At 41.5% G+C, this 23,910-nt stretch overlaps 1 protein-coding gene across 3 annotated transcripts in view; it reads left to right on the top strand.

The window, feature by feature from the left end:
* iqsec3a (IQ motif and Sec7 domain ArfGEF 3a) overlaps window positions 1-23,910 on the top strand; it is a 131,072-nt gene that overhangs the window by 58,450 nt on the left and 48,712 nt on the right. For 2 of the 3 annotated variants that reach the window (XM_023274706.3, XM_023274707.3), the window contains exons 3-4: window positions 5,100-5,730; window positions 15,305-16,593. In XM_023274706.3, the coding sequence (XP_023130474.2) occupies window positions 5,100-5,730; window positions 15,305-16,593 (1,920 nt within the window). The remainder of the gene's footprint in view (window positions 1-5,099; window positions 5,731-15,304; window positions 16,594-23,910) is intronic. The other variant, XM_055006823.1, reaches the window with a different exon arrangement.

Genomic DNA, 23,910 nt, shown 5'->3' with positions numbered 1-23,910 from the left:
GGGTCGTCCGGTTTGTGTACACTCAAGTGGACACTTGCTTCGCCGTTCTGTTGTTGATCAGATGATAGACAACAGAGACTCCTCGTAGGGTCAACAGACAGACATGACCTTGCATCATGCTACCGTAGCAGCCTGTTAACAGTCATGACAGAGAGAGAGAGAGACCAGGAGACGGTAATTATATTCTGCATGGAAACCATGGAGGCCACTGTCATCCGTCTTCAGTACTGACGTATGGAAAAATGAGCACGCAGCATCCAGGGCTCGTCTCCGCCTCGTCAGTCACGTTGACACCTGGAACCGCTCAATCTCCTTACCTGGTGGAGGACAGAGTGGCAGGAAGGCTGTACATATATATATACGTGTGTGTGTGTGTGTGTGTGTGTGTGTGTGTGTGAGAGAGAGAGAAAAAGAGAGAGAAGGAGGAGGAGGCTGGTTGGAAAGAGAGGATGACGGAAAGCTTGACAAAATGGATGAACAGGATGAGGATGAGGAACGGTGATATGCAGAGAGAATGTGAGTGACAGAGTTAGAAGTTGAAGGAAAGTGAAACCGTCGTCAAAGCTGTTTAGAATAACTCCTGCACACATATGCTGCGCAGTAATACACACTTGCGTCTACAGTATATTATATCAGCAACTGTGTTCATTTTACTTGCATCTCATCACAAATAATCCCCTTTGAAGACCATTTTTTTAGCACTGTTGTAAGAATCTGACTTGGTTGTCGTATTGTCTCTTACCATAACAGGTGCTCCTGCAAAATGCAAATAGGAAAGACTGCATTTAGATTCATAACAGTGAGGGGGAAACATTGTAAGCGCAGGCTACAGAACCACTCTTCCTAAAAGAAGTCTTCTGTTTTTTCAGGCAGGTCTATTTTTCGCACAAGAAAAAGCTCACCTGCAGCTGAGTGTGGAAGCAGCAGACTTTATTTCTCTATTCATTATTCATTACTCATACAAGCTCCATTTTTGAAGTAGCAGACCCAGCTCTATCCCTGCTAAGGAGACGTTCTTCTCGAGCTTATGTGCTGCCATATGTGATGAAAATAAGAAGCGAGCCTCCTGTGCAGGAAGAGGAGGAAGACGGGATTTTTCTGCACACAAATCTGTTTGAATCTTCTTTTTTTTCATATTTTAAGCTGTGGACACACAAATACACTCTGGACTAGAGGAAAAAATAAACAGATAGAATGGTGCTTGAAAGTTTGTGAACCCTGTAAAATTTTGTCAGTTTCTACGTAAATAAGACAGAAAGCTTCATCAGATTTTCACAGATGTCCTAAAAGTCACTCAAAAAAGAATGTAAATAAACAAATAAGACAAAAATATTAAACTTTGTCATTTATTTATTAGGGAAAATAATCCAGTATCATATATTTGTGAGCGTAAAAGCATAGGAATCTTTACTTTCGATATGTGGTTCGACCTTGCTGTGCGGCAATAACGGTAACTAATGGTTTCCAGTAACTGTCGCTCAGTTCTGCATGTCAGCTTGGAGAGGCTTTATTCTAGTCATTGTATGGAACAGCTTCAACTCCGTGGCGTTGGTGGGTTTTTTCACATTATGATGAAGAGCAAGACTTTGGTCACCCCAAAACAATCATATTGTTTGTTTTTAAGCATTCTTTGTTAGAACGACTTGGTTGATTTCAATCATTGTTTTGGTGCAGGACACACTTTCCGTTGTGGTTCAGTTAATAGACAGATGTCTTGGCATTTCCTTTAGAATTTTGCTGGTATAATTCAGAATTCATTGCTCCACCAATGATGGTGATCCATCAGGGCCCTAATGCAGCTAAGCAGGCCCAAACCATGATACTGCCACCACCATGTTTCACAGATGGGTTAGTGTTATTTTGCTTTCCTTTCTCTAAACATGAGACTTGTAATTCAAACCAAAATTTCTATTTTGGTGCTATCCGTTCACTTCTGTCTTGTCTGTTTTGGAGAGCAGTGCATTCTCCTGGCAACCCTGCCACGTATAGCGTTGTTCTCTTGATGGATTCATGAAGATATCCAGTGGAATTTAGTTGCTAGAAGCTGCCCGGAGTTCCTTTGTGACCTTGCAAACTATTACATGCTTTGCACTTGGAGTGATATTTGTTGGTCGATCACTCCTCCGTAGTATAACTAGAAAAGCACTCAGAGAGCGCAGTACTTAGTCGTTGTATCATTTCCGACAGCTGAAATCTTTAAAAAAAATTATAAACTATAAGTCGTATCACTGCCAAAATCTAATCAATTGGTCCTTGTGACATTTCTGACCTTCCCTGAAAAATTCATCCAAATCTATTTGTCCGTTTTTAAATAATGTTGCTAACAGACAGACAAACTAACGCCGATCGTCACATGACTCCGCAAAGGCTCTGCCTCCTGGGAGGAATAATAATGTTCCTGAAATTCCTCCTTTTGTACGAAATTTGTCTGATTGTGAATTAGTGGAATCCAAACGCTTTTGAAGATGGTTTTGTAACCTTGTCAGTCTTTTTCTGAACTTCTTGGACATATCTTTTCATCATGCCATGATACATTAACAAGCGTGTGGTGGGAAGATCAGACTTTGATAGATCTCTGTTCTTTAAATAAAACTGTGTCCACTTACACCAGATATTCTTCCCATTGGCAGAACACACGACTGTTATTTAACCTTCAGATTATCTGCTAAACCTACAAGTTCATGTAGGTTCACCACTTGCAGATGTGTAACATTGGACAGAAAGGTTCCTAAACCTTTAAGCACTGATGTATACATATAGATATACACACCTTTATTAATACAAGCCTCTATATTCAGTGGTAACCTTTAGCCAAGATTGCAAACATGCATTATCCAGGTATGTAGAGGTTGCATCCTACCCTGCTTTCATTTGTTTCTGCAACTTCTGCAAATACACAGAATTTCACTTTTCAGACTAAAAAGTTTGTTGTTGCTGTGAGACCTCCTCTTCCTCTGGGGAAAATCTTACCAATTTTCTTCTGAAGCTCCGTGCATATGGGAGCTTGAATGTCCTGATTTTCTGCTCCGTGACTTCGGTCTTATCACCATATCCAATAAGTGGGAAAAAAAAAACCCTCTCATCTTAATCTTGGTAATAACATGCCCAGCTGTTATCACAACCACTGTCAACTGGTGTGTGAACCTGGAATGAATTCAAAATGATCTTTGAGGAAGAACCTGCAGATACTTAACACGATGCCCTTACAGTGCAAAACTGAACAACCGTGACGATTCTGAGGCCGAAACATCAGCAGGACTTAAACAGTGTATACAAACAGGGATTGACTTAGTAGGAACATATTGATTTGTGTGTTTAGTTTACATAACTCTTTTTAATTTGGCAATAGTGGTCTGTTTTTAGTGGGTCCGCCACTCTGATTCAGATTGAAAATCTTAAATGAAATATCTTAAGGAATATTAGGTACATTGTCATTAAATTTTTTGAAATTTTCTCATGTGTCTTTCTGACTTTTACTCTAAATCCCCATGAGGTTAATAATTGTGGTTCTGATTGAAATGTCCCAGTTACTGGACAGATGTTTGTTTTGCACTTCGAAGTAATCGCAGTCATGCTGTTGATCCCTTAACTTTTCATTTCATGCAATGATGAAGTCTGACAAACTGTTTTTGTTCAGTACTTGAACACCAAAACTGGTGTTCAGTCACATTCTTGCAATTCTGTCGTTGCAATTAGCAAATGTTAGCATGTAAACGCACTAAAATAGGATAGAGAACGCAGTTTTACCCTATTAGCATTACCATATCTACAAGCTAGCATTAGCATTAAACGCAGTGCTGCGTAGCCCAAAGGAGTCATGAGTTACACTCAACAAGAAGTAGTTGGTGCAATGTGTCATATAGCAGATTTGTGTAAATATATTGAAAGCTGCACTCAAGGTGGGATTTGAAGATTGACAGCCATTTTCAGACAATTTTTCCTGGGAGGCATTTCATCACATTCGTACATACAAAAGTGACAGAAATAGTTGAACTGAATGAAATAAACAGACTGGGACATCAGTTTACTTTTTAACCTCCTCACAGCTGATTAGTTGCCATACTAAGCTGTGTGTGAGTGCATCATTAATGGAAAGTCAGAGAAAATGTTGGACTTCCTCACGTCCCAGTTTTAGGTGTGTGTGTGTGTGTGTGTGTGTGTGTGTGTGTGTGTGTGTGTGTCTGTTTTGGATGCCTTTTAACCATCTGACAAACACTTCTCATGTAGCATACTGGCAGCTAAAGTGACGCCTCACAGATCTGCCAACATGACTGCTGACTCTTAGTCATGTTCTTCTAGCCATCAACTTGCCAAAATAAAAAAAAATGCTCAAAAGATGCTGTCAGTTAGATCAAGATGCTCCTGAAGAGATCAGATCATTTCAGAGACAGCTGACATTTACTGTCTTTGAAGATTTTGAATAAAAAGATTTGATTTTCTCAGACTTACACCAGTTCTCTGGTACTGTAAACACACCATGAGGCTGAAATCATGTCATATACCCTTCAAATCTTAATGAAAAATTGGAGAGAAAGGATTTCCACAGGTTCTCCACCTTCACTCTTATGTTTCAGGTTGCACCACTTGTTATTACACCTCCCACACTGACACTTACATATGTATTCACACCTATACAAGCTCACATATAGTGTTAAAGGCGTAGAGACACTTGTATTAGCTGCATGACTGTCCCCCATGTCTCTCTGTGTGTAGGCGTGTGTCACTATTGGCTGTCAACTATCTTGTTTTTATTCCACATTTTCCCTTCTGAAGATATTTGCTGCAATAAATAATCACTTGATCTTTTTTTTCATCCACATTTGTACACTGGTTTTGTTTAGCTGTTCTGTGCTGTATATTTCCCTGGTTTTCACTGTCTGTCAGTGTCTAGACAGACAAGAAAGAGAGCAGAGCAGGTAGACAGATGAACTGGACACAATTGGTAGCAGAGTGAGTGATCATACACACAAAAAAAAGAAAAGAAAAGAAAAGGAAAGGGTCAACTTCTTACCACTAACCCAGGCAGCCTGGAGAAGAGGTCAGAGCTCACCACGGATGCTGCAGCTACCTCACTCTGCGTTTTCTCCTCCTTTCTGCAGCGATGACCTTTCTCCAGACTCGTCTATGGGGGAGGAAGGGAAGGGAGGAGAGGGGGAGCTGCAGAGTGAGGCCCAGTCACAGCCAGAACCACAGCCACAACCACAGCCCCAACAACAGCAGCAAGAGACTCAGCCACAGACTCAGCCACCACAGCCCCAGTCTGAGCCCCAACCACAGATTCAACCCCAGCCCGAAGTCAAACCTCAGCCAGAACCAGAACCGAAACCCCAGGCTGCACCGGAGCCCGAGCCCGAGCCCCAAACGGAGGCTCCGAGCGAGGCGGCGCTGCAGGACGCCCCCAAAGAAGCCCCTTCGCCTTGCAGAGAGGAGCAACAGGCTGGGAGGAAGGAGGAAGAGAAGGACAAGTCAGAAGAAGGAGTTGTGGAGGCTAAGAGAGAGCAGGAGGGAGAGGAGGAGAAGGAGGAGGTGGAGGAGGCCAAGCGGCATGAGGGCGAGGCAGCACAGGAGGAAGAGGAGGACGAGGATGGTGGGGGAGCTAAAGGAGGTGGCGCAGGGAGGAGGGCCAGCCTGCACCACACGGCCTCCCCCTTGAGGGTGCAGCGCAACGGGGCCGGCTCGCACTCCGCCACCTCCGACTATGAGCTCTCGCTTGACCTCAAAAATAAGCAGGTAGGGTTTTGTTGGGGGTCGTTGGGGGGGTGAGGGGTTGGTGTGTTGTTTTATTTTTTGGCAGGGGGGAGGGGAGGGGGAGGGCGGCAGGTTTACTGTAACTCGGCCTTGTGTGTATTGTACGTCTTGTGGTCTGACATGTTTGTGGTGTTTAGTTTTTTTTTCTGTCCGAGGACGAGGAAGGAGGAGGCACATTTGGTTCTGTGGGCAAAGCCGGCATCTGATGATATTTTTATTTTTTTATTGTTCGTTTTGTCGTATTGATCCCTACTGGCGCTTGTGGAAAACTGTATTCATTTTCTTCATTATCATTAACCATCATTATCATTTTCATATCATCACTTCATCCTCACTTGGTTGTGTCTTTCACCAAAACTGGATTGTGAAAGGATGTTTTCTGAAAGCACTATATCCCCAGGTATTTTCATGATGTTGTAATTTACACTACAGCAACTCATGTACATGACTTTATTGGTTCAGGGAACTGTATTACTTTGGCACGGATGCATAGTTACTTACACACACACACACACACACACACACACACACACACACACACACACACACACGTCAGGGTAACATAAAATCAATGTATGACGAAAAGTGCATTTGTATCTGCATGAATCAGCCTTTTATCTGCTTTATAATACTCACTGGATGATGAAAAACCCTCATTTCTGTGAGAATAAAAGCATGTGACTGTTATCTGTTCTCATCTTATTATAGCAACTTAAACTGATTATTTGTCTAAGCTGATGTGTTTGTGGGAAAGTGACTGGATTTGTTCATGCATTTCCATGTTTCTCATGTCTGTGTTCTTATCGTGCTCTTCATCAGGGATTCAGAAATCATCTGCATTACATAATCATCTCCATTTCAAGAACTATCAAACATTCATCATCCATTTCCATCATCATCCATCTAAACATTCTCCAGTCCAGGGATCTTCGACCAGGTAAGATGCAGCGTTTGGGTCCCACGTGTGATGCTAGTAATGACTTTATTTTGTGTATGTATGGTTTCTGAGTAGGATACAGCCCATAAAACATTATCTTTGTGGCCCTGGAGGGCCCTTTCCAAAAGTTAATCCTGGTGATGCCATGGTTACTTCATTGGGTTTGTCTTGGCTTGAGGTGGAAACCATTTACAATGTGGAGACGGTTAAGGCGCCTAATGGGGTCACGTGTTTCTGGTAGGAAAGATCATAGAGGCACCACCTGCTTGAGCTTTAACCATTTGTTTTCCAAATTTGAGCTCTTATGCTTTATGCAGCTTCAATTTTAAATCTCTTTAGTACCTCTTGAAGACATTTTTCAAGCAGAAATACCAAAGTTTTGTTGGTTCCAACTTCTTGATTGTATGGATCTGTAGTACTAGTAATTGATTATTCCATAAGTTTGGACTGCCACTGACATTATACCAAACTATCAAGGAAACTCTGTCAGATTAGTTGACAACAGATGCCATGCAGGTATTCTTTTCCTCAAATATCTCAGTGCTCTTTGATCAATTATTTTCCTTATAAGGTACAAAGGTTGTCGACCTACGTCCCTTAAGTTGTGACTTCCATCACCGTCAGTGTGTTGTGGCAAACTTGGACCCACCGAATCAATAACCCAGAACAATCAGTAAACATAGTCGCTCTGGTGTTAAGTGTTTCTCGGCCTCAGGGATCCAACCACAGGCTCTGAAAGGACTCTAAAGTCCATCTTCCAAGTGACTTGCTGCTGAAACCAATGCATTTGACTGGGATGGTTACATATATTGTACTCCCTGTCAGCTCCATTTTCACTCAATTTTGACTTAATTTTCTCCCTTATCACTTCCCTAATCAATTCCCAAGGTTCTCTTAACCTCGGTTTCTGACCTGTGTCTCCTTTTCACCTCCATTTTCTTTCCTTTAATCTCGCATCTCAAAGTCCGCCTTTCACACTATCTCACTGTCAACGGGGCCGGAGAGACGCGATCAGCTAGATTGATCTTCTGTCTGTACAGCTGGGGGTGCAGGGGCTTGATGGATCTCCAGATCAATGTCAGGGTAATTGGATCTGCTGGGCGATACCTTGATTGCTGAGGAAGAACCTCATGATGAAGTATTTGAGCATTGACTCACTTCAACTTAAGCATTCAACCTCCGGAAACCTCTGTTTTTCCTTCTTAAACCTAAATTGTCATTAAATTTAAAGTAAAGTGTTTAATTTGAGTTCTGGCGAATATATTCTACTTGTAAAGCTTAGAGTGGCGACAGAGGTGAACTGAATTCATTTAAACTGTAAAATCAAAGACATCTGGATTGATCGTGATCAGCAGTACCCCCTCCAAAAAGATAAAATTTGCATATAGAATGTGAAACTTAACTCTTCTGTCCAATCACAGCATGTAAAAGTGCTCTCAAGTAATGAGGCAGGAATTATTTCCCAACTTATGATAAATCAGTTGCACCCCAGGATTTCTTGCCTTGTAATTGGAAGAAATACATTGGTGGACAGTGGAATGTGTCATAGTTTAGACAAATGAACTATTAATCACACTGTAGTCAGGCTGCAGTTTAGAGAAAAAATGGCTTTGCTCTAATTCGTGAGCTGTAATATATGACAGGAAAGCTGCATCAACTACAGTATTATCACCTGTGTTGGGTAGTGGTACTGTTACTAGTTTAACTACATTTTTCAATACCGTTGTGGCAATGTGCTGTAGGCTGTATATAAAGATAGATGAACCCTCTGTGATGTCACCAATAGGTTTCCCAAACGGCAGTTTTAAAGCTCAGTGTTTTGACTTGAGCCGTTGCCATCTTAGCAGTGCCAAATTGTGAGCAAAGAGGAAGTGGTGTGTCAGTGGAGCTGAGGTGGGCCATGCAACATTTCTGGGCCACAGACTGTCATGTCACAGCACTTACATGTCTTTCCAAGCAGCTACGCCCTTAATTATGCATAATTTTAAGCAGTAACACAATTCTTTTTTCTTGAAATAAAATAAATCAATGGATTATAATCTCTCTGATGGTTCTTGAACTACTCAACTGTGACATGCCAAGATTAGCTAAATCTAAGCCTAAAAATGTGAAATTTATTTATATTTACTTTATTGTACATGTCTCATTGTAAAATATGCCAAAAATAGATCCTAATTAGATTTGGGGGGGAAAAAATTGCTCTTTGGCACAGCCATGAAGTCCTTAATGAAAAAAATTCAGGAATGTTTTGGATTAACTGGGTTGAACTGCAGGTTGTGTTTTACACCAAGCAGAGAGGAGACAAATATAGAATCGAATGAAAATGTAAGTCATAAAATACTATAATATATAGAGCCAATATTGGTAAAATCTGTGGGAACTTGGCAAAAATGTTACGCATGTTGAGTCAAGATTTCTTTTCTTTTCAAATTCAACTTTTGTTTTTCCCTTTGTATAGTATATGGCATTATGACTTTGGTTTCCTCCCCATTTCTGATATCAGATTATCGCCCAAAATAACATGGCGTTATCAAAATGGCTGTTGAGTGGTGAGACTTGACTATGAGCACTTTAATATCACAATAGCCATGTTACTGAAGTGAGCTTGTGTGTAAATTGTGTTATGTCAACCAAAGTTCCTCTCTCAGTTACTCACTGCATCTCTGTCAGCCAAAACCGGAAGAGTTGTATGGTTTTTGCTGTTTATATAACACCAACACATTTACAAAAAAACTGCTCCTCAAACTTAGAGGTCTTTTAGAAGTAAGTAATCCTTGCCAAATACAAAGCTTTTTTCTGTGTGTTTGGGATGATGAAGCGATAGCCTGACTTTAAATGTCTTCTCCTGCTCAATAATTGCTGCTGTTCTCTTCTTGAGCGGTTGAGGTTCTCTTGAGTCCAAAGACATTTGCCTCCATTGAAGGACACACTGTTTAGGTTAGGGTTCAGAATGTGTTTTCCATGATACATCAAAACGTTTGAAGTGTTTAGTAAGCTGTCTAAAACTGCTGATGTGACAACATAAAGAACAGTAACAGCCAATGTGATGACACTGTTCAATAGATTACTGCTGAGAACTGTGAAAATGTATTGTATCATGGTTTTTGGCCACTCTGATGAGACTGTAGTTTTTGGGGGTTTTTTTAACACAGACCAGTAAATATGATCCCAGTTTTTTGTCTGCATCACATTTTGTCTTCCAGAAACCACTGAGGTTTTTCTACAAATGACTTTGGTCAAGGATGCGTCAGCTAAACGGTCTCCACCCTCTGACGACATCAAGCCTTTTCCATTGTCATCCTCATTTTGTAATACAGTCAGCATTAGTGGTGTCCCAGTTTTGCAGTTATATAATCGTCTCATTAATCATGCAGATGTTTCTGTGCTGTAAGACAGTGTGCATGAGCATGAAAGCTAATAGTCGTGGCTTTGCATTTTGCCCCTTATTTCTGCAACACACAAGATAAGATCATCTGCAGTGTTGTTTCCACACATCAAGCTCCTCTTGTAAATTTAAAGGTGAAATGTAAACACGAAAATGAATAGAGAGTCCCTGTATAGCCACATTAAATTCCTTATGGCACTGATATTATGTCTATGATGTGTATTGTGTATAAATTACTAAGCTTTAGAGATACTGGTAGGGTGCTTTTGATCATCTCAGGCAAACTTATCCTCAGCAAGAATGTAAATAAGTGGTTTTAGTGACTTAGTGACAAGAATCAAAAGTATCCATCCAAAAAGTTGTTTACAATGCAGTGCTTCTATTGTAGCTCATGAACACACTTAAACACTAAAAAACAGCAAAACAAAAGTGAATTTAGACAATTTTTTCAGAGTTAATAGGGTTTCAATAAACCACAGGCCTTATCACAGGTAAAATATTCTGTCTTTTATGCAGCTTTTTACATCGCAAAGCAGAAGGTTATAAAGGAGACATTTAGACTGGAGCTATTTTGTTATAATGATGCCATAGAAGGAGGGCGAGAGTAATCATGGCAAATGAGTCAAAACAGAAAATCTGCCACTCGAAATCAGATTAAAAAGAAGAAACCATGCTGTGCATTGCACTTTTGGTTGGCCTTTACCTTTGAGGTAAATTTCCATTTGAGGCGCAAACAATTTCAGACTAAAACACATTCCTGTTTCAAAGCCCTCGGGTATTAATATTTCATATATAGACGGAGACAGTCTCGTATTTCAAGCCAAGATCACCACCCTTCCTGCAGTGTCTGAAACCCAAAATCTACCTGCAGATCAAAAATATTTGAAATTTGCATTTGAGATCATGTTTCTATTTAAATGAGATCATTATCTCAAATTGATATGCTCGCATTAAGCCCCCTTTTTGGCATGGGAAGCCTGTTTGACTTCAAGAGGCTTAGAGACTAATGCCCTTGACTTTAAATATTTACATGTCTCTTTTATCCTCCCTTATCTATCCTGTCCCTCTTCATCATACCTTGCAGCGTCTGTGTATATTCACTTTCAACCCTCAAACTCTGTCGCTGCGTACCCTAGTTTCTTTCTACACATTCAGCAGATGCAGTAGCACGTTGCGCTGGATTGTTTTCCACCTTTTGTCTCCCTTATTCAAAAGGGGAACATCAGGTCAGCATGGCGCTGATCTACCCGTCAAAATCGATTTCGAGACGGTGGTGGAACAGAGCAGTGCCATCACCATTCTCTCAAACCACTGTGCCTCCGGAATAATCTCTCTCTCCATCAGCGCTTAGTGAAGTGATCAGAGGTAGAACTGACAGTGGGCTAATGGGGGAGATTTTCAGCAGTGTCGCTCTTGACGCAGTCATCAGTCTCACCACCTCTTTCTATATCTCACCTTCCCCTAACCACCCTGAGCCACTTGTTTTCTTGTTTCTTCCTTGTTCTTTTCATCCATCTTTTGGTTGCTTCTTTCTTTTTTTAAATGCATTTCAGGCGACAGTATGTGTTGGTATAAAACCTGATCATTGTAGCCATAAATGCCAGCGAAGGGTAAATAAACACATTATTGATCATCGGTTTCATGAAAAACTGTTATTAGTGTGGCGCTATTAGTGACTAAAAAAGGGAACTGAGATTTGTTGGACTCAAACAGAGCCTTAAAGGGAGCTTTTGCTCATTGTTTACTTGTCCAGCCCAGAACTTTTCTGTTTTGTTTCAGTCTCACGGGTCTCAAAGTAACATTTATGGCCACAGCAGGCAAGCTGTGGTCCGTGAAAAAGCTCTTAAAACCCACCATAGACTATAATCTGCACCAAATGCAAAGTTATGTAGCAGCTGTTGACTGTTATGGAGGTTTTAGGTACAAAAAGACAACCAAAAAGTTGGTGGAGACAAAAAACAAAGCTAAAACAGATTTACTGTTGAACTTGCATTCACTTTGTGGCCAAAACAGAACTTTAAATTAGTTTGGTGTTAAGAGTTGAAAGGCAGAACATTACAACATAATAGTGATGGACCATAGCACACTTGTACTGAACTTTAAAGGCCTAAACTCTCCACTACTTTGGTATTGTGCTGGTGCTATGCAGAACTTCTTGTTGTTGCTGTTTGCTGTCACTTAGCTGGCAAATATGTGGAACAGTCAAAAGTGTAGGCTACTCTGGTTCTTGTGTGTGCTGTTCTTGGTGCTTTTTCCCCTGATGTAGAAAGATAGACATCATACTAAAGTGTAGCAGAGTGAAAGCGAGTGATAAAAGTAATGGATTATGAATAATGGAGTATTTACTGGTAGGCCAGTTGCATCAGGACTTGTGCTTATAAACGCATGTATTGTTCATCTTACTGAAAGGACCCCAGCATTCAACCTATATGTAGTGTCATCGCCAAGGGATTTTGGCTTGTTGAACAACTGTAAGTGCATCGCTATATTGAATTCCGATATTTCTTCACTCTACGTAAGCGGAAAACTATGCAAACGCACCAATATGGAGCCATAAATTGGCCTTGACAAGACAGTAGCACCACCTATCAATCACCACATTACTACAAACAAATGCCCATTCTGGGGAAAGTGAAACTAACCTATAAGGAAGAGTGGAACATGTGAAGCCATAAAATTTGAAATTTTGTTGTACTACTGTCCTGTACTGCAGTACAATAACAATAAAACTTCGAATTCTGATCAACTTTGTGCACTTCAGGAGGTTGACTAATGTTTGCGTCGCAACTCAAGGACAGAGTGGCTAAAGATAGAAAGACAGGGAACCCGGGCCTGTTGTGTTGCTGTTGCAGTGTTGTCTTTGTTTGTAGCGAAATAGAACTGGTAATAAAGACGACACTGCTGTTTATGGTGTCATCTGAAAGCAGCAGTAATTACAGAAATAGAAGTTGCCAGCAGTACTGTTACCATCACTACAGTGTATATTCAAAGTGATATAAAATCACATCTGCATTACTATCACAGTCCTTTTTCGCCTGGCATCAAATCCTGTCCACTTTCCTCACTTTCCTCTTGCTTTCTTGCTCCATCCATCATGTCCCTGCTCATCCTGGTGCCTCTAATTCCGTCCGAATGGCAAAGTGTATCAGATACACACACTAATAAAGAAAGCAACGTGACCCAAATGCTTTATTCATCATCCCCGACCCCGGCTTACGCAGAAGGCAAAACAAACAAGCTCGACTGCTACATTTAATCAAACGCAGGCCCGCTGACGGGCCTTTCCCCCCATTCAAGGGCACCTCTGCAGTGGAACTCTTTGGCGAATTTGTTTTGTTGAGGATCACCTCTCTGAGTAATGAGGTCAATCATATTACCTCGGTGCTTGTCTTAGAATTTTAAAAAAAACAAGACTACGCAAGCTCTATTTTGGAGCACAGTCTTGATGATAAGGCCTTGTCATTTCAGGAGTGCACACAGCGGAGAACAATCCAGATTAAAAAGTGATGAATATTCAGGCTGAGTTTGGCTATAGTCTGCAGGAGCTGACAGCTACTGAGGAGTCACCATCGGCAGATAGAGTCAGAGTCGAGCTGTAAACCAGCGTCCTATTCAGAAAGCACCTTAATATTCTCCGTACGTTTCACTTTTCTTGCAGAGGCTCTGCAGTGAAATGTAAATGGAGTAGATAAGATGGATTTTCAGTGTCATTCCACTTTTCTAAAGAGCTTTGTGTGTGATTTCGTTCCTCCAATGACATGACAGTGGCTGCATCTTGTTGAACTAACCACTTATCAGAAATTGCAAACCCCCTCCAGCCATTACAGCCTATCAGTGCTTTTCAGTGCAGAAGTCCGGATGAGGTGGCGTGGTGACTTTGTCCAGGACTGAAGCGAAAGGAGATTAGCGGCTAAAAGTCACATTTTGATCCGTCTAGGCCGCAGTAACCATTCACTCAATTGCATTTGAATTGACAGGAAGGGTGTTTTACTTGGACCAAATTAATCTCTATGTACACATCGCACTGATATGACAACCCAGCTCAAATCCTTAAGAGGACTGAGGCAGGGAAGATTCAGGATTTCTATTTTGTGGAGTTAAATGCTACATCTATGCAGGGTATTTTACGTTTTGTATATTGTTTCATGTTTGTAAATTTACACTGTGTTATCTTTCAAAGCGCCACACTCGTGCCCTTGATAAAGTTAGAACAGAAACAGAATTATATTCATTGATTTAGTTTGAATGAAAAGGATTTCAGAGTGACTTGGGAAGATAAGCGCTCTTTCTGGGCACTTCCAAAGATACCCACACCCTGATTGTTCTGGGAAACTCAAAGAGGTTTCATCTAGTGTTTGAGCTGCTGCCAGATGAGGATGGCTATATTACATCTCTGTCTATTTCCCACAGCATTTGAGCAATTTTTTTTTCCACAGGCAAGATTAATGGCTTGTTCAGTTTCAGACAATTCAAAGTCATGTGGACTACTTTCTCTAAGGAATTCGCACAGATTATAAGTTCTATTTATTGAGGAAATGAGCAGTTTGTCCAAATGCCACAAGTCAGCTGTTTTTGTGTTTCTCACTTTCAAACCGTGGCTTTAAAAAGAATGCAATAATTTCCGTATATATACATCACAACACCAGCGTGGAAAATAAAATTACTGAGTCATCTGAGAATACTATTATTTGAATTCATAGTATTTAATATCTGGATTTTGCCTTTCAAAAATGGATTTTACAGCCCTTCTCACCTCATTTTGTTCTTCTTTTCCCACCATAATTAACCATTTTCACTTTACATGTACAGCTCATTCATTTTCCGCCCACACTTCAGCTGTTTTTCATGCTGCTATTCAGCTCCTATGTGATGTTAATCTTTCATGCACCATAGGCGAACAAAAGAATATTAAAAATGTTCCAACACTGGCACATGCATGCTGTCCTCTCACAAATATAACCATCCCTGAGGGAAAGATTATTGGAGTTCCAGATTCAGAGCCCTTTGTGATCTTAGCAATGTTTTTCTCTTATCTATCTGCGTGCATCTTGTGTTTGTTCTCAATTTGTATATGAAGCGGTGACTGCCATATATTTCAGCGTCTTTGAGTTTTTGGAAAAGCGCTTTATAAATAAAATAAATTTATTATATATAGTTCTTGTATAATTCTTGTAAAATCAAAAACACCACTTCATTACTTTCTTTCTGTATCCCTCTTTCTTCTATTTCTTTAGATCGAAATGTTAGAGCACAAATACGGTGGCCACCTCATCTCCCGCCGTGCTGCCTGCAAGATCCAGACTGCCTTCCGCCAGTACCAGCTCAGCAAAAACTTTGAGAAGATCCGCAATTCGCTCTTGGAGAGTCGTCTGCCTCGACGCATCTCCCTGCGCAAGGTCCGTGTCCAGAATACGGAGGGTTTCTCCGCTGAACGGGCCCTGGCAGAAGGCTGTAATTTGGCAGGGATCCCACTGGTGCGCTCACCATCTCTGCCTGCCACAGTCGGTGGCACCCTGACCGACCTGGAAGACTCATTCACCGAACAGGTTCAGTCACTGGCAAAGTCCATCGATGATGCACTCAGCAACTGGAGCTTGAAGACCATGTGTTCCCTGCAAGAAGGCGGCACCTATCAGTTCACCGCCGACTCCTTCAGTGCAGCGGCGGCAGCAGCGGCGGCTGCAGGTGTTGGAGGGGGTGGGGAAGGAGGCAGTTTGGGAGAGTCAGCAATTCATCAAGGCCCTGTGGACCCCAGTGATCTGTCGAGAAGCGCGAGTAAGCTGATGATGGCGTTTCGAGATGTGACAGTGCAGATCGACAGCCAGAACTTCCGTGTTTCGTCCTCAGTCATGGAATCATCCACTTCCGTCACGCTCGGCAGCGGCGCCCAACAGGACGGAACCTCCACCACTGTCACAACCACAACAACAAACTCCACACCAGCCTCCGTTGTCCCCCCTGCCCCCTCACAAGAACCCCCTCCTCCACCTGCAGAGATCCCAGCTCAACACGTAGATCCGCCACCACCACCCCAAGAACCCCCACCACCCCCGGAGCCTGACATAGAAGGAGGCGATCAGGATATTGAATTTCCTGCGCCGCCTCCTAGTGAAGAAGAGCTGGGAGAGGATGAACAACCTCCCCTGACCCCTCTGGATAAGATGGCGGCCCCTCAAAGCCTAGAGGAGGTTGGCATGGTGGCACCTCCGCCAGGAGAACCTCCTCACATCCCTCCACCACAGGAGGCTGTGCTGCTGGGGAGTTCTCCTGTGGTGGAGCCTCTGGATGTCAAGAGATGCGGCTCTGAGACGGCGGACAACAGCTCCGAGCAGATGAGCAGCAGCAGCACATCGACGGAGGCGCGCTCAACATCCGAAGCCTCGTCCAAGGAGGCACTGCAGGCCATGATCCTCAGCCTGCCACGCTACCACTGTGAGAACCCCGCCAGCTGTAAATCACCCACGCTGTCCACGGACGTCATGAGAAAGCGCCTCTACCGCATCGGCCTCAACCTCTTCAATGTGTGAGTAGCCATTGTTCATTCATTCACGTTGAGATGATTGTAATTAAAATGTAAATCAGGCTGAGTTTTTGTGCTATCAGTTACAAATCATTGCTACCTCGTTAACCACGATTAACTGTACTGCAATTATTGATATCAAAGAGATGTGGGTATGACAGAAGAGTCTTTGAATTATGTTTTACAACAGTGATGAAACAAAATGAGTTTCTTCCTCCTTCCTTTATTCCAAAATACACTGAAGATTTGCACACACAGGATTATATAAAATCCAATCAGGAAATTTCATGACATTTTGGAGTTATTGGGATGATTATTTGGTAGTTTTAGCATTACCTTCAGGTGCTGGAGTTGTTGGTTAAAGGTCATAAATTCATTGAAATTTGGTGGTTTCAAATCTGGAGAAGGTCAAAGGAAAAGATGACAGTAGATTTATTGTAAAGGATAGAAAAGTGTGTGTACAGTGAGATTTATCAAACAGTCTGTACCCTCCACCCCTCCTCAAGGTATACATGAAGTTTCATGGAACCCTCTGGACCCAAAAGAGCAAAGAAAAGCACTTCACAGATCCCCATTGTGCTGAAAGAACAAACATGACGAAACCCAAGTACTAAGCTAGATTTGAGGCGTCTTCTTTCTTCTCAGTGAGACAGATCAGCACAGGGGACTAAGAGAGAGAAGGTGATTCATTGAGACAGAGAAGTGTGAGAAGATTGATTTGTAAGAGGAAATGAAACAAATGTGGATGAAATAGTCAGTGGTAACTTAACTTGGGAGCAGATAGCCTTTACCCAGACAGGGCGGTAATGACAGTTGGCTAAGCCCCATGCCCCTCAGTTACTGCTGCTATGCTTGTCAAGCCTTTTATTCTCGCTCAGCACATACTGGGTGCAATTTACATGGATACCAGTGGCAGACAGTGGATCCCTGAGTTCAGACAGAAGTCCCTTTCAGACATGGGATATGTTGCCAAGCTGATGAAGTGACGGCTTTGTGTCATTCAAGCATGGGTAACTTTTACATTAATGTTCCTTATGGCTTCATTCAGACATGACAGCACATTACTGAAAGAGCTGCATGCTTGAGTGATATTTGGGACTTGGTGCACGTCAAAATTGCATCCTGCTGGAGAACACAACCACAGCATTGCCAACTCTGGAAATTTGTTTTCAGAATGTCTCATGCTGACCAAAGAAATATAGAAAGTAGATTCCTTGTTAGGGATTGACCGATGTGAGTTTTCAGGATGGACTCCGAATATCGGTAGTAATTGGCAAACAAGACCAGTATCCGATATTTGGATCCAATACACATTAAATGCTGTATTTTATTGGCATGTGATAGCAGAGATTCTGTCATTCATCACCAGGCTTTTACATTAATAAGCTATTATAGCTTTTCAGCAATTACTATAGCTGAATATGTACGCAAGCTAAAGGAGTGACGATGTCGGAGAATCACAAGATGCTAGCATGCTCGTCTCTATTTGTGAGATCGACTGAGATTGATTAGTTTGTTTCCTGCAGCTAAGTCCGCTGTTTTTTCTGTGTTTCATATTTTTTTTACTGTTCTATCACTTTTATTGCTGACTTAGATCCAAGTCTCAAAGCATGGTTTGTTATTATTCTTCAGACTGTGTTTCAGGGCCTTCTAGTTTAGCAGCTACCTATTAGCATAGCCTTAGCCACTGTGAAAGTAGCTAGTTTCCTGGTTTGTGGCAACGGCTTGTGTTTCTTGTTAATTTTTTTCAGGTTATATCTCTGCTAGCGAGACATTGTTCAGACAGCATGACAACAGGCGGCTACATCAGAAACAAAGAAGCGCGTTAAACTTATTGATAGTTGATTCATGAAAGTACTGATACTGACAACTGATAAACACGAGATATCAGCCTCAACATTTGGCCTTTCCCTACTATTTTTTCTTCATCATATGTCTGCTATTTTGTTTCAGGGTCTGAAATCTGAGCTTGTAAATGTATCTGCTGTATCTAAGTCCCATAATGCAATCCAATCCATTTTATGCGACTGCACTGCTAACAGTATGACCACAAGTGTCCAAAACCTCAATTTACAGCTTTTAAGATACTACTGAGTAAACTAATGAGAATGAGTTTATGTTACAACCCAGTTGTCTAGGGCAAGATAGGAGATGGACATGGGTTACCAGAGTGAACAAGGGTGATTTATTAAAGGTGGATATTTTAACACAAGGCAAAAATGAGGAACTAAGGGTAAAGGGTGCTACTTAAATAAAATACATAAATGGAACCAAAATAGGACTTCTTCTTGAAGCTGAATTACTTTTAAACAATCTAACAACAAAAATAACTACAAAACCAAATAATCTTACTACCCTAACCAAACCCTCGCTAAGGGATCGATTCTTCCACAAAAACGACTACACCCTTAACCCTTTATTAAAACAAGTGACTCAGTCAAGATCCTGTACAAGATACACAAATTCGAGACGTGCATGGACAAGTTCAACTCATCACAAAAGCTGTCACTGAATGCCAGGTTGAAAGGTCTTTTAAAGTCTGGAGTGTTGCTTCGTTGGAGGCTGTAGTCAGGTCTGGTCCAATCATGTTTCAGATCCAGGGAGGGTAGGCATGACAACAAAGGCCAGGAGGATGAATGAGCCAATCAGGGTGCAGGCACAGAGGTACACAGCTGTACACAATACAGGTCATTATGATAATAGAAGAGAGGGAGAGCAGCAGATACTCATAAAATAATACTGTTTTTTTGACATCTGTGTCAGGTGACTGTTCCAAGTGCATGTTTACACTTAAATCTCCAGCTTTTTTTGGTGTATGTTCCTTCTTTTTTCCTCCCACTACCTAACTCCCGTCATTTTCCTCTGTGGCTTCACAAAAAGTCTGCAGAAGAAAAAGCTGCTCTCTGTCTTGAGAAGCTTGTTTATTGCAGCTTTTCAGTCATTCTGAATGCAGCGTCCCACCTTGCTGTCTGGCGAAGAGTGACAAAGTCAAAACCAGATAAGAACTTCCCAAGACGCGCTTCAGACAGGTGCAAGCTGGTTACATGGCAGCGAGAGATAGGAAATGAAAAAAACATAGCCACAGTGACAACAGTGCACGAGGCCAGAACTGACTAAATCTGTTGTGTTGAGGAAAAACACTGAATCCCAGAGCTGCGTGCCCACTTTTGGAGCAGTTTGGAGAAATTCCAGTTAGTTAATCGCTGAAGTAACAAATTCTTTTCATCACATACATTACATAATGCATATGATGAATTTATGCTAAAATTTCAAGCAACCAAGTGCAGTGAAAATTTAATGTGTACATTTACGACAGCTCTGATTTATTTGTTCAGCACTTCCCATTTAAAACATTTGTAATCGTCCCACTCTTGAAAAAGTACTCAGCAGCCACCAGCCACACTTATTAAATAGGGAGATTTACCATATGCTCTACTGGCTTCTCACCCACAGCACACCCTAAAGCACCCAAACACCCCATATGCTAATAACTGAACTGGACTCCCTCGCATATATAACAAGCTGAGCTCAAGTGCTGATCAAGTAGCTGGGTAACAATTAGTTCCAATGCGTGACGGATGAATCTAAAAAATAATGGCAACGATCCACAAAGCCTAAAATTCTCATTAGTCATTCTGCTATGAGTCGTGAATGTAATTAAAAGTTCTTTCAGTGCTGTGTGAACCAGCACCTTGGGAACTGGGATGAAAAATTTCTTAATATTTCAGTCTGAGAAGGATTGGATTTTTTTTTTTTACTCTCCTGCTACCTCTGCCATTTCTATAGAGGCTCTCACTGTGAAGGGAAATACGCTATTCCCTTAAGTACAAAACAAACGCTACAAGATTTTGTTAAGATATTGCCCCAGTTAAGCCATCTCACACTGATTTAGAAGATTGGGGCTCATAAACACACATTGTCTTTTTGCTTATACTGCCAAGCTCCGCAGCACCGTAAAAGGGCTCAATAAGGCTGATTAAGTTTGACTCAATTCTGCAAAACAAGAGAAGGAATGAGCTGTTTTTTTGGGTAATGCACAAAATACAGAAAGTAGAAGAGAAAATGGGTGTCACCACTGTCAGCTATTGTAATATTTGTCAAGAATCTGGGTCATTTGCAACGTAAGTAAATTTTAGAAAAGAAAACTAAAACTTTATACCCGACTCTGGGTTAAATTTTACTTTAGTATGCAGCTACTTCATGTTGTGACAGGATTTTAGAGTCATTTTACTGAATATAGTCTTTGTCAAGCTCAGCCTATTAAACACAGATTCACCATAAAAATGCTCAATAAAGCCGATTTACTTTGACTTAGTGCTGGAAAACAAGAGAAGGAATGAGCTGTGTACTTAGTGAAGAGTAGATTATGCATAAAATACAGAAATTAGAACAGAAAATGGGTGTTAACACTGCCAGCTATTGTAATATTTGTCAGGAACCTTGTTCATTTGCAACAAAAATATATTTTAAAAAAGAAAAGTAAAATTTTATCCATGACTTTATGTTAAATTTTACTTTAGTATATTGCGGCAGGATTTCAGAGTCATTTTATCATATGTAGTCTTTGCCAAGCTCAGACCAGTTAACACAGATTCATAGATGTTTCTGAAAAATCCCTGACCTGCAAATGTATGTTGAAAAACTGCTCATTCTGTAAATTTTTGGTGCAAAGTGCAGCCCCAAATTCATGACACTGACTCCGAAAGATTCATTGCTAAGTATGTAGCCTTCAGGAGAGTCGGGTAGTAGTGGAGGTAGACAGAAGTGCTGGAGGTTGGCTGAACAGGTGGAGATGGGCAGCTGAGGTGGTGGAGGAAAGCAAGCAGGCAGGTTGCTTTGAGTGGAAGAAGCTGAAGATCAGGTTGATTAGTCATTTGGAGAGCAATCTCACTGGCATGCGAGGGAGAGTCTGAACACAAAGAGAGCATGTACTAGCGCAGAAGGTGAAGGAATAGTCTGGTGAAGGCCACAGAAGCTGGGTTGATATCCTGCAGGAGTTGATGGGTGATGGTGAACAGGTGTAGCAGCTGCAGGACTAACCCCACCCAAACACAGACACACCCACACAGAGAGAGGGGAGACAAGTAGGAACACAGGGTAGAAGATACTAGAAGCATGGCGAGATGCACAGCACCTTCACTATTAAAGGATCATATATGTTACCTATGGCACATTAATATATTAGCATTATTTTTGGAACAATATTGAGTGTTTAATTGGATTAATACAATAAAATTACTGAAAGCTGAAATCTATTATGTCATGCAGAATTTTGCATGCAAAACATTTTTTTTTTAAATCCACTGCCATTTGCTGAAAAAATCTAGCTTTCTAACAGCACATGTCACTTTTGAGTTTGCTAACTTAAACACTTGGGTACAGTTTGGTACAGATTATGGCTTCGATCAATTTTACAAAAGGTGAGAGGATGCAAGATTTGGTCTCCGGTATGAAATATGTGGTATATGCCCATGTGCTATCCAGATGTCCACACATTTCCATCTCCATATTGCTACATATACACTTACTGCAGTGGAAACTGAATTATGTAGTGCAGATTCATCCAATATGGATGGAATTCCATGAGAAACTAATATGAAACTTTAGGAAACCAGGATATCATTAAGATGCAGAAAATTAGCTGCAAAATCCGAACTGGTTACACTAAAAAAGCAAACCTGGTCAGACTCTGTAAAGGATATTAAGTGTACATTTAAATAGTTTCTCAAACATGTTGGTAGTTTCAGTCTGAGTGGCAGAAAATGATTGGAAATGAAGCATGTATCAGACGATCTCTTGTATCATCAAGGGGATGTTGCGACTGTACACACTTGTAAATGACTGGTAAATGAAAGCTCTGACTTTTTCGGGGGCATTTCTTTTTAAATGACAGGTTTCACAGCCTCTCTGTCTGTTTGCAAACTCACTTCTCATTCCTCTGATCAGCACCTTGAAAGATAAGCCCACTTTTAATAAATTGGCTAAGAGGGAAGAGAGAGAGAGTGAGGAAATAAGAGCAAAAAATAAATAAAGAAGTCAAGAGAGGGAGTGAGAGAGAGAGAGAGAGAGAGAGAGAGAGAGAGAGAGAGAGGGCAATCGGGCTTGAGGCTTATTAGTTCCACCAGTTCATCTCCTCCCTCTAATACCTGCACTGTTGTATCCTTTGCATCTTAAACAGGGCTGTTTGCTTTGGGCTAAAACTTGGATATTGCTTGATCATGCAGACAAGAGAAAATAAACCTCACGCATATGCACACAGATGAGGTAGTGTTAACTGCGAGTCTGTGTTTGTTTTGCAGCTGGCAGTAGGTGCACCATCTTTGCAGGGTGGAGAAGGGGTTACAGTGGAAAGTAAATTAGAGGGAGCAGAATTTCCAGGTGTATGCATGTATATGTATATATGTGTGTGCGTGTGTGTGTATATGTGTGTGTGTTAGTGCGCCAGCCTGCACAAAAAAAGACAGACAAGCGAGTGATGGAAATGGAGTGCCAAAGCAAGACAGAACAACAGAAAGAGACGCAAAAAGGCAGACTGGGGAAAAGGCTGAGAGAAAGACCACTTGATAAAGTTTCCACCTCGAGCGTGGCCTGAATGACAACGACTCCATTATGTGAGAGGAGTGTGTGTCAAGGACGCCGCCGTCACACAAGAGAGATGCTACCAAAACCTCGAACAGGCGAACAGAGAGGGGACGATGGGTGACATTAATGACAGACTCCTGAGCAGATTTTCGCTTTTGGTATGCATGACTTTTCCATTTAATTCAGCTCAGTTAGACATGTCCTTACTTCACGTTTCTCCTTCACATGTTCCAGCTTAGTGAAAGCATTGATTATACATCGGAGCGGCTCACGGTGGACTCGGATCGACTCCTTACTGTGCACGAAAACGGAGCACAATCACACCTCTATGAATTAAAGAAATGGTGGCATGCGCAGGGATCCAGACTAACCAATTTGAACAATTTGATCTCCCTTCTCCACCCCCTACAACTAATAATCCAACTTGCATGCTGGTTGAATAGTTGTCTTTGCAAAATCTAGTTTTGCACTGAGGTAAAAACCGTCAGTTTTATTCAAATGCCTCGCATGCAAGCTAAAGTAAACATTAGCCAGGCAGATGCAGTTCACTCAGACAGCTGTGAAGCCCAAAATTAGTTGGAAAAGACTGAAGTAAGTACTTGCAGGTTTGTCTGACATGGAGTGATTGTACTAACCCTAACCCTAGGCCAAAATTGTGACACTTAGCACCATGTCAGTCATCATGATTGATTTTGATGACCTACTTTGCTTTTCTGTCTGACTCAGCCAAGATCATCA

This window comes from Amphiprion ocellaris, chromosome 21, assembly GCF_022539595.1.
Source record: "Amphiprion ocellaris isolate individual 3 ecotype Okinawa chromosome 21, ASM2253959v1, whole genome shotgun sequence".
Classification (NCBI taxonomy): domain Eukaryota; kingdom Metazoa; phylum Chordata; class Actinopteri; family Pomacentridae; genus Amphiprion; species Amphiprion ocellaris.
This window is presented reverse-complemented; position numbering and strand designations above follow the sequence as displayed.